This window comes from Oncorhynchus mykiss, chromosome 19 (genome assembly GCF_057628025.1).
Source record: "Oncorhynchus mykiss isolate SJ-2025 chromosome 19, ASM5762802v1, whole genome shotgun sequence".
NCBI classification, from domain to species: Eukaryota; Metazoa; Chordata; class Actinopteri; order Salmoniformes; family Salmonidae; genus Oncorhynchus; species Oncorhynchus mykiss.
This window is the reverse complement of record NC_143040.1, coordinates 73,066,962-73,080,792: the sequence shown is the minus strand read 5'-3', so window position 1 is coordinate 73,080,792 and position 13,831 is coordinate 73,066,962. Positions and strand designations below refer to the sequence as shown.

The 13,831-nt window shown below is 46.6% G+C and overlaps 1 protein-coding gene across 28 annotated transcripts in view; it reads left to right on the top strand.

Moving 5' to 3' along the window:
* The window catches only part of smoc1 (SPARC related modular calcium binding 1), a 187,416-nt gene that overhangs the window by 48,935 nt on the left and 124,650 nt on the right, over nt 1-13,831 (top strand). For all 28 annotated transcript variants that reach the window (XM_090211699.1, XM_036955379.2, XM_090211698.1 and 25 more), the window contains exons 2-3: nt 8,504-8,669; nt 8,829-8,912. In XM_090211699.1, the coding sequence (XP_090067825.1) occupies nt 8,504-8,669; nt 8,829-8,912 (250 nt within the window). The remainder of the gene's footprint in view (nt 1-8,503; nt 8,670-8,828; nt 8,913-13,831) is intronic.

Genomic DNA, 13,831 nt, shown 5'->3' with positions numbered 1-13,831 from the left:
GGAGAGAAGACGGGGAGAGAAGAGGAGATGGGGAGAGAAGAGGAGAGGGGAGGAGAGAGGAGAGGAGAGGAGAGGAGGAGCGAGGAGAAGAGGGGAGGAGAGTAGGGGAGGAGAGGAGAGAGGAGGAGACAGGAGGAGAGGAGAGGAAAGGAGAGGAGAGAAGAGGAGAGGAGAGGAGAGGAGAGGAGAACGGGAGAGGAGAGGAGGGGAGAGGAGAGGAGAGGAGGAGAGAAGAGATGAGAGGAGAGGAGAGGAGAGGAGAGGAGAGGAGAGAGGAGGAGAGGAAAGGAGAGGAGAGAAGACGGGGAGAGAAGAGGAGAGGGGAGGAGAGGGGAGAGAAGAGGAGAGAGGAGAGGAAAGGAAAAGAGGAGAGAAGAGAGGAGGAGAGGAGAGAAGACTGGGAGAGAAAAGGAGAGGGGAGGAGAGAGGAGAGGAGGAGAGAGGACAGGGGGAGAAGGCAGAGGGGAGTGGAGAGGAGAGGAGAGGAGAGGAGAGGAGAAAAGAGAGAGGAGAGGAGAGGAGGAGAGAAGAGAAGAGAAGAGAAGAGGGGAGAGGAGAGGAGAGAGGAGGGGAGGAGAAGAGGAGAGAGGAGAGGAGGAGTGAGGAGAAGAGGGGAGGAGAGGAGGAGAGGAGGGGAGAGGAGAGAAGACAGGGAGAGAAGAGGAGAGGGGAGGAGAGAGGAGAGGAGAGGAGGAGCGAGGAGAAGAAGGGAGGAGAGGAGAGGAGGGGAGGAGAGGAGAGAGGAGGAGACAGGAGGAGAGGTGAGGAAAGGAGAGGAGAGAAGACTGGGAGAGAAGAGGAGAGGAGAGGAGAGGAGAGGAGAGGAGAGAAGAGGAGAGGAGAGGAGGTGGAGAGGAGAGGAGAGGAGAGAGGAGGAGAGGAAAGGAGAGGAGAGAAGACTGGGAGAGAAGAGGAGAGGGGAGGAGAGGAGAGAGGAGAGGAGAAGAGGAGAGGAAAAGAAAAGAGGAGAGGAGAGAAGAGAGGAGAGGAAAGGAAAGGAGGAGAGGAGAGGAGAGAGGAGGAGGGGAGAGAAGACGGCGAGAGAAAAGGAGAGGGGAGGAGAGAGGAGAGGAGGAGAGAGGACAGGGGGAGAAGGCAGAGGGGAGTGGAGAGGAGAGGAGAGGAGAGAAGAGAGAGGGAGAGAAAGGAGAGGAGATTAGAGGAGAGAGGAGGAGAGAGGAGGAGAGAGGACAGGGGGAGAAAGGAGAGGGGAGAGGAGAGGAGGAGAGCAAGAAGGCTTCAAGTGTGTCTGACAGAGGTGGGGGTGGGGGGGTCTCCAGGCCTGGCTGAGGTCAGTATCTGTCTGGTTGAGTCGCAATGGCCCCGGATCAAACCATTATGGGTGCACCCCAAATGGCACCCTGTTCCCTATATAGTGCACTACTTTTGACCAGGACCCTATGAGAGGGAATAGGGTGCCATTTGGGACGTAGCATCATAAACGACTCCCCTGGACGCTCCCCTCATAGCCTGAGTGGTGTGTTTACATTTTTAACTCTTACTGTCAGAGAGAGGGGGTGGGTGGGGGGGGGGGGGGACATGCCAATAACAAACCCCCACCAGATCACATTTCTCCTGGCTTGACGGTTTGAGCAACTTCTGGTAAGAAACGAAGACAGCTCAGGTTCATCCTGTTTACACGAGGGAGAAGCTAAGTAGTTGTTCTGCCGTCACACAGTGCGTGTTCCTAATGGTACTCTGTTTTTTTTGGATTTAGTGAACTACTTTTTGACCAGGGCTTATAGGGACTGAGTGTCATTTGGGACACGTTCACACCGTGGCCAGTATAGCCTTGGCTATGTATTGATACATGAAGCTGTTTGTCTCTGGGTTTCTGATGTTTAGCCTGTTTTAAAGCAGATATCAATGAGGTAGTTGAAGAACGGCCCTCCTTCCTACGGTTGGTGTTGTACAGTCGATGTCGGAGGTTTACATACACTTAGGTTGGCGTCATTAAAACTCATTTTTCAACCACTCCACAAATTTCTTGTTAACAAACTATAGTTTTGGCAAGTCGGTTAGGACATCTACTTTGTGCTTGACACAAGTCATTTTTCCAACAATTGTTTACAGACAGATTATTTCACTTATAATTCACTGTATCACAATTCCAGTGGGTCAGAAGTTTACATACACTAAGTTGACTGTGCCTTTAAACAGCTTGGAAAATTCCAGAAAATAATGTCATGGCTTTAGAAGCTTCTGATAGGCTAACTGGAAAATTCCAGAAAATCATTTGAGTTAATTGGAGGTGTACCTGTGGATGTACCACGTTCATGTGTACAAACAATGGTACGCAAGTATAAACACCATGGGACCACACAGCCGTCATACCGCTCAGGAAGGAGACGCGTTCTGTCTCCTAGAGATGAACGTACTTTGGTGTGAAAGTGCAAATCAATCCCAGAACAGCAAAGGACCTTGTGAAGATGCTGGAGGAAACAGGTACAAAAGTATCTATATCCACAGTAAAACAAGTCCTATAATGACATAACCTGAAAGGCAGCTCAGCAAGGAAGAAGCCACTGCTCTAAAACCGCCATAAAAAAGCCAGACTACGGTTTGCAACTGCACATGGGGACAAAGATTGTACTTTTGGGAGAAATGTCCTCTAGTCTGATGAAACAAAAATAGAATTGTTTGGCCATAATGGCCATCGTTATGTTTGGAGGAAAAAGGGGGAGGCTTGCAAGCTGAAGACACCATCCCAACCATGAAGCACGGGGGTGGCAGCATCATGTTGTGGGGGTGCTTTGCTGCAGGAGGGACTGGTGCACTTCACAAAATAGAAAAATAGATGGTTTCATGAGGAGGCAAAATTATGTGGATATATTGAAGCAACATCTCAACACATCAGAAGTTAAAGCTCGGGCACAAATGGGTCTTCCAAATGGACAATGACCCCAAGCATACTTCCAAAGTTGTGGCAAAATGGCTTAAGGACAACAAAGTCAAGGTATTGGAGTGGCCATCACAAAGCCCTGACCTCAATTCTATAGAAAATGTGTGGGCAGAACTGAAAAAGTGTGCGAGCAAGGAGGCCTACAAACCTTACTCAGTTACACCAGCTCTGTCAGGGGGAATCGGCCAAAATTCACCCAAATTAATGTGGGAAACTTGTGGAAGGCTAAATGTTTGACCCAAGTTAAACAATTTAAAGGCAATGCTACCAAATACTAATTGATTGTATGGAAACTTCTGACCCACTGGGAATGTGATGAAATAAATAAAAGCTGAATTAAATCATTCTCTCTTCTATTATTCTGACATTTCACATTCTTTAAATAAAGTGTTGATCCTAACCGACCTAAGACAGGGAATTTTTTGAAAAACTAAGTTTAAATGTATTTTGCTAAGGTGTATGTAAACTTCTGACTTTAACTGTATGTAATTCCTCTGAGAGAGTTGAGATTGTGTCTGGGACTTAACAGGTGATTGAACCTCTAACAGAGTTGAGATTGTGTCTGGGACTTAACAGGTGATTGAACCTCTAACAGAGTTGAGATTGTGTCTGGGATTTAACAGATGATTGAACCCCTGAGAGAGTTGAGATTGTGTCTGGGACTTAACAGAATGAGGATCCTCTCCTTGACTGATTGTATTGTGAGGTGTGGTTCCCGTGGTTCCTGGAAGGGTTTGTTTGTTTGTTGACATGTTTATCTGTCAGTGTTTAAGGAACATTAGTGCACCCATCCCTCCCCCCATTGTCTCTCTGTCAGTCTGTTAAACCAAACCTCCTCTGATGATGTCAGTCTGTTAAACCAGACTTCTATGGCTCTCAGTCTGTTAAAACAGACCTCTATGGCTCTCAGTCTGTTAAACCAGACTTCTATGGCTCTCAGTCTGTTAAAACAGACCTCTATGGCTCTCAGTCTGTTAAAACAGACCTCTATGGCTCTCAGTCTGTTAAAACAGACCTCTATGGCTCTCAGTCTGTTAAACCAGACTTCTATGGCTCTCAGTCTGTTAAAACAGACTTCTATGGCTCTCAGTCTGTTAATCCAGACCTCTATGGCTCTCAGTCTGTTAATCCAGACCTCTATGGCTCTCAGTCTGTTAAACCAGACCTCTATGGCTCTCAGTCTGTTAAACCAGACTTCTATGGCTCTCAGTCTGTTAAACCAGACCTCTATGGCTCTCAGTCTGTTAAAACAGACTTCTATGGCTCTCAGTCTGTTAATCCAGACCTCTATGGCTCTCAGTCTGTTAATCCAGACCTCTATGGCTCTCAGTCTGTTAAACCAGACCTCTATGGCTCTCAGTCTGTTAAATCAGACCTCTATGGCTCTCAGTCTGTTAAACCAGACCTCTATGGCTCTCAGTCTGTTAATCCAGACCTCTATGGCTCTTAATCCAGACCTCTATGGCTCTCAGTCTGTTAATCCAGACCTCTATGGCTCTCAGTCTGTTAAACCAGACCTCTATGGCTCTCAGTCTGTTAATCCAGACCTCTATGGCTCTCAGTCTGTTAAAACAGACTTCTATGGCTCTCAGTCTGTTAATCCAGACCTCTATGGCTCTCAGTCTGTTAATCCAGACCTCTATGGCTCTCAGTCTGTTAAACCAGACTTCTATGGCTCTCAGTCTGTTAAACCAGACCTCTATGGCTCTCAGTCTGTTAATCCAGACCTCTATGGCTCTCAGTCTGTTAAATCAGACCTCTATGGCTCTCCATCTCCAGGACCTCAGTGGCATCAAAAGCTCTTTATTTTGGACATTGCATTGAAAGTTGAGTTCTCACTGTCTTTTATTAATATGTAAGGATAACCTTCTGTCTTTTCTTCACTGTAGACTTTGTCTTCTTCCCAAATAGCACACAATTCCGTATATAAATATATACATTTTTTCTTCTTTTTCTCTTTCACCTTTATTTAATATAGTACACTACTTGGGCCCTGGTCTAAAGTAGTGTAGTATTTAGGGAATAGTGTACCATTTGGGATGTACAGTACAATTGCTTTAACTGGTGATCTGTATGATGTTGAATGAATGTGGCATACTGTATGTCCAGACGTTATACTCTTCCTTTGCACTGGCAGTACATCAGACTCACTGTGGGGTCATTGCTATGTGTGTTATCTGGACTTCGCTGGGCTGATGGGTAACGCTGGCAGATGGCAGCAGGTGTCAGTGAAATAAGAAAGGTCCTGTGGACCGTAGAAACAAGGATTTCATCTTGGAACCAACGGACTAGCTCTGGCAACTGGTTGATTGACTGGTTGACTGATTTGATTTGATTTGATTGACTGGTCGACTGGGTGACTGGTTGACTGATTTGATTTGATTTGATGAACTGGTCGACTGGTTGACTGGTTGACTGACTGGTTGACTGGTTGACTGATTTGATTTGATATGATTAACTGGTCGACTGGTTGACTGGTTGATTGACTGGTTGACTGATTTACTGACTGACTGGTTGACTGATTTACTGATTGGTTGACTGACTGGTTGACTGGTTGGTTGACTGGTTGGTTGACTAACTGGTTGGTTGACTAACTGGTTGACTGATATTCTGGTTGACTGATTGATTGGATGACTGGTTGATTGGTTGACTGACTGGTTGACTGACAAAGCAAAACCAGAAATATCACATTTACAGAAGTATTCAGACCCTTTACTCAGTTCTTTGTTGAATAATCTTTGGCAGTTATTACAGCCTTGAGTCTTCTTGGGTATGAACCGTTTATTTTCTACCACCATCTTCGAAATGCAGCAGAAAGGTGCCAGTTCTAGGCCTAACTGTGTTGGCTGTGTTGTTCCAGGCCTAACTGGCTGTGTTGTTCCAGGCCTAACTGGCTGTGTTGTTCCAGGCCTAACTGTGTTGGCTGTGTTGTTCCAGGCCTAACTGGCTGTGTTGTTCCAGGCCTAACTGTCTGTGTTGTTCCAGGCCTAACTGTCTGTGTTGTTCTAGGCCTAACTGGCTGTGTTGTTCTAGGCCTAACTGTGTTGGCTGTGTTGTTCCAGGCCTAACTGTCTGTGTTGTTCTAGGCCTAACTGGCTGTGTTGTTCTAGGCCTAACTGTGTTGGCTGTGTTGTTCCAGGTCTAACTGGCTGTGTTGTTCCAGGCCTAACTGTCTGTGTTGTTCTAGGCCTAACTGGCTGTGTTGTTCTAGGCCTAACTGTGTTGGCTGTGTTGTTCCAGGCCTAACTGTCTGTGTTGTTCTAGGCCTAACTGGCTGTGTTGTTCCAGGCCTAACTGGGTGTGTTGTTCCGGGCCTAACTGGCTGTGTTGTTCCAGGCCTAACTGTCTGTGTTGTTCTAGGCCTAACTGGCTGTGTTGTTCTAGGCCTAACTGTGTTGGCTGTGTTGTTCCAGGCCTAACTGTCTGTGTTGTTCTAGGCCTAACTGGCTGTGTTGTTCTAGGCCTAACTGTGTTGGCTGTGTTGTTCCAGGCCTAACTGTCTGTGTTGTTCCAGGCCTAACTGGCTGTGTTGTTCTAGGCCTAACTGGCTGTGTTGTTCTAGGCCTAACTGTGTTGGCTGTGTTGTTCCAGGCCTAACTGTCTGTGTTGTTCTAGGCCTAACTGGCTGTGTTGTTCCAGGCCTAACTGGCTGTGTTGTTCTAGGCCTAACTGTCTGTGTTGTTCTAGGCCTAACTGTGTTGGCTGTGTTGTTCCAGGTCTAACTGGCTGTGTTGTTACAGGCCTAACTGGTTGTGTTGTTCCAGGCCTAACTGGCTGTGTTGTTCCGGGCCTAACTGTCTGTGTTGTTCCAGGCCTAACTGGCTGTGTTGTTCCAGGCCTAACTGGCTGTGTTGTTCCAGGCCTAACTGGCTGTGTTGTTCCAGGTCTAACTGGCTGTGTTGTTCTGGGCCTAACTGGCTGTGTTGTTCCAGGCCTAACTGGCTGTGTTGTTCCAGGCCTAACTGGCTGTGTTGTTCCAGGCCTAACTGGCTGTGTTGTTCCAGGCCTAACTGGCTGTGTTGTTCCGGGCCTAACTGGCTGTGTTGTTCCAGGCCTAACTGGCTGTGTTGTTCCAGGCCTAACTGGCTGTGTTGTTCCAGGCCTAAGTGGTTGTGTTGTTCCAGGCCTAACTGGCTGTGTTGTTCCAGGCCTAACTGGCTGTGTTGTTCCAGGCCTAACTGGCTGTGTTGTTCCAGGCCTAACTGGCTGTGTTGTTCCAGGTCTAACTGGCTGTGTTGTTCCAGGCCTAACTGGCTGTGTTGTTCCAGGCCTAACTGGCTGTGTTGTTCCAGGCCTAACTGGCTGTGTTGTTCCAGGCCTAACTGGCTGTGTTGTTCTAGGCCTAACTGGCTGTGTTGTTCCAGGCCTAACTGGCTGTGTTGTTCCAGGCCTAACTGGCTGTGTTGTTCCAGGCCTAACTGGCTGTGTTGTTCCAGGCCTAACTGGCTGTGTTGTTCCAGGCCTAACTGTGTTGACTGTGTTGTTCCAGGCCTAACTGTGTTGGCTGTGTTCTCCAGGCCTAACTGTGTTGACTGTGTTGTTCCAGGCCTAACTGTGTTGGCTGTGTTCTCCAGGCCTAACTGTGCTGGCTGTGTTCTCCAGGCCTAACTGTGTTGGCTGTGTTGTTCCAGGCCTAACTGTGCTGGCTGTGTTCTCCAGGCCTAACTGTGCTGGCTGTGTTGTTCCAGGCCTAACTGGCTGTGTTGTTCCTGGCCTAACTGTGCTGGCTGTGTTCTCCAGGCCTAACTGTGTTGGTCCAGGCCTAACTGTGCTGGCTGTGTTCTCCAGGCCTAACTGTGCTGGTTGTGTTGGTCCAGGCCTAACTGTGCTGGCTGTGTTGTTCCAGGCCTAACTGTGCTGGCAGGTTCTCCAGGCCTAACTGTGCTGGCTGTGTTCTCCAGGCCTAACTGTGCTGGCTGTGTTCTCCAGGCCTAACTGTGCTGGCTGTGTTCTCCAGGCCTAACTGTGCTGGCTGTGTTCTCCAGGCCTGACTGTGCTGGCTGTGTTCTCCAGGCCTAACTGTGCTGGCTGTGTTGTTCCAGGCCTAACTGTGCTGGCTGTGTTCTCCAGGCCTAACTGTGCTGGCTGTGTTGTTTTCCAGGCCCTGCTGTGCTGGCTGTGACAGTGCTGTTCCTCATTAAAATTGAATGTCAGTTGATTTGAATGTTAATAAAAAGCAGACTGAATACTGAACTTCCTGCTTTGCCTCCATGGAGACAGACAGTAGAGATAAATGGAGGACTTGTCTTTGTTTCTGTGCCATTATACAGGCTGTGACAGCATGGGCAGCTCCATTGAGGCTATCTCCATTTTGAAGTAGTACATTTTTTTTATTCATGATTGGCAGATCCCTCCCGATAGCCCGGTTGGACATGACTCGAACTCTCACCCAGTTGACTTCATTAAAATGGGTGGAAGCCCTGAATCGTTCTGCCCATACTAATATGTCCTTTTGGCCACTAGAGTCATCTATCATTCTCTATGGGACAGACTCAAAATGGCTGTCAGACAAGTCTATCCATTATGGCATGGCATCATTGACTTGAATGTGGATGTCCAGCCCATTCTACTCGTTGTAATTCTGTGGCGTTTCCCCAACAGTGGCTGATAGGAGACAGGGAGACCCACTGTGGGATCATCTGTTCCCGGACACAGGGCAAGCCGGTGTGTGGCTCTGATGGGCGGAGCTACGATACCGGCTGTGACCTGCAGAGGGCGCGCTGCAAGGACCGTTCTCTGACGCTGGCACACCGCGGACGATGTCGAGGTGAGGCTGAGACCCACATACATACATTGTGTAGGAGCGCTATACACACACACGCACGCGCACGCGCATGCGCACACGCACACAAGCAAACGCACACACACACACACACACACACACACACACTCACACTCACATTGTGGCTGGTCTTTTGTGTTTCAGGTAAAAACTCGGTGAGGATTGACCAGCTTCCAGTAGTTCCTGCTCCAACATCAGTCTCAGAGGGGAAGAACCTGGAACTGGAAGGTCTGTCTGCCTGCCTGCCTGCCTGCCTGCCTGCCTGTCTGTCTGTCTGTCTGTCTGTCTCTAGTAATATTTCTGTCTTTGGGGGCGCTGGTCTAAAGTAGTGCACTATATAGGGAATAGGGTCTCTGGTCTAAAGTAGTGCACTATATAGGGAATAGGGCTCTGGTCTAAAGTAGTGCACTATATAGGGAATAGGGCTCTGGTCTAAAGTAGTGCACTATATAGGGAATAGGGTGCCATTTCAGTCACATCCACAACGCGGACAGAGCTGTTGAACTCAAGCCCAGGCCAGGTCCACGTGAACTGCTGGTGATTTGCTGAATCTGAAATCCTACGGGAGGGCTGTGATTGGTTAATGACCTTTTACATGTATAAAATGTTCAATTTCTTCTAAAGTAACAGACCCCACTCTGCTACCTAGTCTTCTAAAGTAACAGAACCCACTCTGCTACCTAGTCTTCTAAAGTAACAGAACCCACTCTGCTACCTAGTCTTCTAAAGTAACAGAACCCACTCTGCTACCTAGTCTTCTAAAGTAACAGAACCCACTCTGCTACCTAGTCTTCTAAAGTAACAGAACCCACTCTGCTACCTAGTCTTCTAAAGTAACAGACCCCACTCTGCTACCTAGTCTTCTAAAGTAACAGAACCCACTCTGCTACCTAGTCTTCTAAAGTAACAGAACCCACTCTGCTACCTAGTCTTCTAAAGTAACAGAACCCACTCTGCTACCTAGTCTTCTAAAGTAACAGACCCCACTCTGCTACCTAGTCTTCTAAAGTAACAGAACCCACTCTGCTACCTAGTCTTCTAAAGTAACAGAACCCACTCTGCTACCTAGTCTTCTAAAGTAACAGACCCCACTCTGCTACCTAGTCTTCTAAAGTAACAGAACCCACTCTGCTACCTAGTCTTCTAAAGTAACAGAACCCACTCTGCTACCTAGTCTTCTAAAGTAACAGAACCCACTCTGCTACCTAGTCTTCTAAAGTAACAGAACCCACTCTGCTACCTAGTCTTCTAAAGTAACAGAACCCACTCTGCTACCTAGTCTTCTAAAGTAACAGAACCCACTCTGCTACCTAGTCTTCTAAAGTATCAGAACCCACTCTGCTACCTAGTCTTCTAAAGTAACAGAACCCACTCTGCTACCTAGTCTTCTAAAGTATCAGAACCCACTCTGCTACCTAGTCTTCTAAAGTATCAGAACCCACTCTGCTACCTAGTCTTCTAAAGTATCAGAACCCACTCTGCTACCTAGTCTTCTAAAGTAACAGAACCCACTCTGCTACCTAGTCTTCTAAAGTATCAGAACCCACTCTGCTACCTAGTCTTCTAAAGTATCAGAACCCACTCTGCTACCTAGTCTTCTAAAGTAACAGAACCCACTCTGCTACCTAGTCTTCTAAAGTAACAGAACCCACTCTGCTACCTAGTCTTCTAAAGTATCAGAACCCACTCTGCTACCTAGTCTTCTAAAGTAACAGAACCCACTCTGCTACCTAGTCTTCTAAAGTATCAGAACCCACTCTGCTACCTAGTCTTCTAAAGTAACAGAACCCACTCTGCTACCTAGTCTTCTAAAGTATCAGAACCCACTCTGCTACCTAGTCTTCTAAAGTATCAGAACCCACTCTGCTACCTAGTCTTCTAAAGTATCAGAACCCACTCTGCTACCTAGTCTTCTAAAGTATCAGACCCCACTCTGCTACCTAGTCTTCTAAAGTATCAGAACCCACTCTGCTACCTAGTCTTCTAAAGTATCAGAACCCACTCTGCTACCTAGTCTTCTAAAGTAACAGACCCCACTCTGCTACCTAGTCTTCTAAAGTATCAGAACCCACTCTGCTACCTAGTCTTCTAAAGTATCAGAACCCACTCTGCTACCTAGTCTTCTAAAGTAACAGAACCCACTCTGCTACCTAGTCTTCTAAAGTAACAGAACCCACTCTGCTACCTAGTCTTCTAAAGTATCAGAACCCACTCTGCTACCTAGTCTTCTAAAGTATCAGAACCCACTCTGCTACCTAGTCTTCTAAAGTAACAGACCCCACTCTGCTACCTAGTCTTCTAAAGTATCAGAACCCACTCTGCTACCTAGTCTTCTAAAGTAACAGACCCCACTCTGCTACCTAGTCTTCTAAAGTAACAGAACCCACTCTGCTACCTAGTCTTCTAAAGTAACAGAACCCACTCTGCTACCTAGTCTTCTAAAGTATCAGAACCCACTCTGCTACCTAGTCTTCTAAAGTAACAGACCCCACTCTGCTACCTAGTCTTCTAAAGTATCAGAACCCACTCTGCTACCTAGTCTTCTAAAGTAACAGAACCCACTCTGCTACCTAGTCTTCTAAAGTAACAGAACCCACTCTGCTACCTAGTCTTCTAAAGTAACAGAACCCACTCTGCTACCTAGTCTTCTAAAGTATCAGAACCCACTCTGCTACCTAGTCTTCTAAAGTATCAGAACCCACTCTGCTACCTAGTCTTCTAAAGTAACAGACCCCACTCTGCTACCTAGTCTTCTAAAGTATCAGAACCCACTCTGCTACCTAGTCTTCTAAAGTATCAGAACCCACTCTGCTACCTAGTCTTCTAAAGTATCAGAACCCACTCTGCTACCTAGTCTTCTAAAGTATCAGAACCCACTCTGCTACCTAGTCTTCTAAAGTATCAGAACCCACTCTGCTACCTAGTCTTCTAAAGTATCAGAACCCACTCTGCTACCTAGTCTTCTAAAGTATCAGAACCCACTCTGCTACCTAGTCTTCTAAAGTATCAGAACCCACTCTGCTACCTAGTCTTCTAAAGTATCAGAACCCACTCTGCTACCTAGTCTTCTAAAGTATCAGAACCCACTCTGCTACCTAGTCTTCTAAAGTATCAGAACCCACTCTGCTACCTAGTCTTCTAAAGTATCAGAACCCACTCTGCTACCTAGTCTTCTAAAGTATCAGAACCCACTCTGCTACCTAGTCTTCTAAAGTAACAGAACCCACTCTGCTACCTAGTCTTCTAAAGTAACAGAACCCACTCTGCTACCTAGTCTTCTAAAGTAACAGAACCCACTCTGCTACCTAGTCTTCTAAAGTAACAGAACCCACTCTGCTACCTAGTCTTCTAAAGTAACAGAACCCACTCTGCTACCTAGTCTTCTAAAGTATCAGAACCCACTCTGCTACCTAGTCTTCTAAAGTATCAGAACCCACTCTGCTACCTAGTCTTCTAAAGTAACAGAACCCACTCTGCTACCTAGTCTTCTAAAGTAACAGAACCCACTCTGCTACCTAGTCTTCTAAAGTAACAGAACCCACTCTGCTACCTAGTCTTCTAAAGTATCAGAACCCACTCTGCTACCTAGTCTTCTAAAGTAACAGAACCCACTCTGCTACCTAGTCTTCTAAAGTATCAGAACCCACTCTGCTACCTAGTCTTCTAAAGTATCAGAACCCACTCTGCTACCTAGTCTTCTAAAGTATCAGAACCCACTCTGCTACCTAGTCTTCTAAAGTAACAGAACCCACTCTGCTACCTAGTCTTCTAAAGTATCAGAACCCACTCTGCTACCTAGTCTTCTAAAGTATCAGAACCCACTCTGCTACCTAGTCTTCTAAAGTAACAGAACCCACTCTGCTACCTAGTCTTCTAAAGTATCAGAACCCACTCTGCTACCTAGTCTTCTAAAGTAACAGAACCCACTCTGCTACCTAGTCTTCTAAAGTAACAGAACCCACTCTGCTACCTAGTCTTCTAAAGTAACAGAACCCACTCTGCTACCTAGTCTTCTAAAGTATCAGAACCCACTCTGCTACCTAGTCTTCTAAAGTATCAGAACCCACTCTGCTACCTAGTCTTCTAAAGTATCAGAACCCACTCTGCTACCTAGTCTTCTAAAGTAACAGAACCCACTCTGCTACCTAGTCTTCTAAAGTAACAGAACCCACTCTGCTACCTAGTCTTCTAAAGTAACAGACCCCTTTTCCAATCCTAATGTGGGATTGAAATAATGAAAAACTACCTACCAAATCTATTCATTTTAAAATGTTGATTACTTCTCCTTGCCATTATCATTCACCTGATAGACATCAATTGTTTTACTAACGTATGATTGGGGTTCCTGGGTTGCCGGTTTGCATCGGAGGGGGTCCCTGGACCATCAAGATATATATATATATAAAATGTTGTTAATATTAAGAAAAAATCCTGAGAAATACTCCATATTTTAGAGCACACAATAGGGAGTATAATGAGGCCAAGATGTGGTCTGCACCATGTACGGGTCACAGATCATATGGTCTAATGACTCCCAAGATATGGTCTGCACCATGTACGGGTCACAGATCATATGGTCTAATGACTCCCAAGATGTGGTCTGCACCATGTACGGGTCACAGATCATATGGTCTGCACTATGTATGGGTCACAGATCATATGGTCTGCACCATGTACGGGTCACAGATCATATGGTCTAATGACTCCCAAGATGTGGTCTGCACCATGTACGGGTCACAGATCATATGGTCTAATGACTCCCAAGATGTGGTCTGCACCATGTACGGGTCACAGATCATATGGTCTAATGACTCCCAAGATGTGGTCTGCACCATGTATGGGTCACAGATCATATGGTCTAATGACTCCCAAGATGTGGTCTGCACCATGTACGGGTCACAGATCATATGGTCTAATGACTCCAAGATGTGGTCTGCACCATGTACGGGTCACAGATCATATGGTCTAATGACTCCCAAGATGTGGTCTGCACCATGTACGGGTCACAGATCATATGGTCTAATGACTCCAAGATGTGGTCTGCACCATGTATGGGTCACAGATCATATGGTCTAATGACTCCCAAGATGTGGTCTGCACCATGTACGGGTCACAGATCATATGGTCTAATGACTCCCAAGATATGG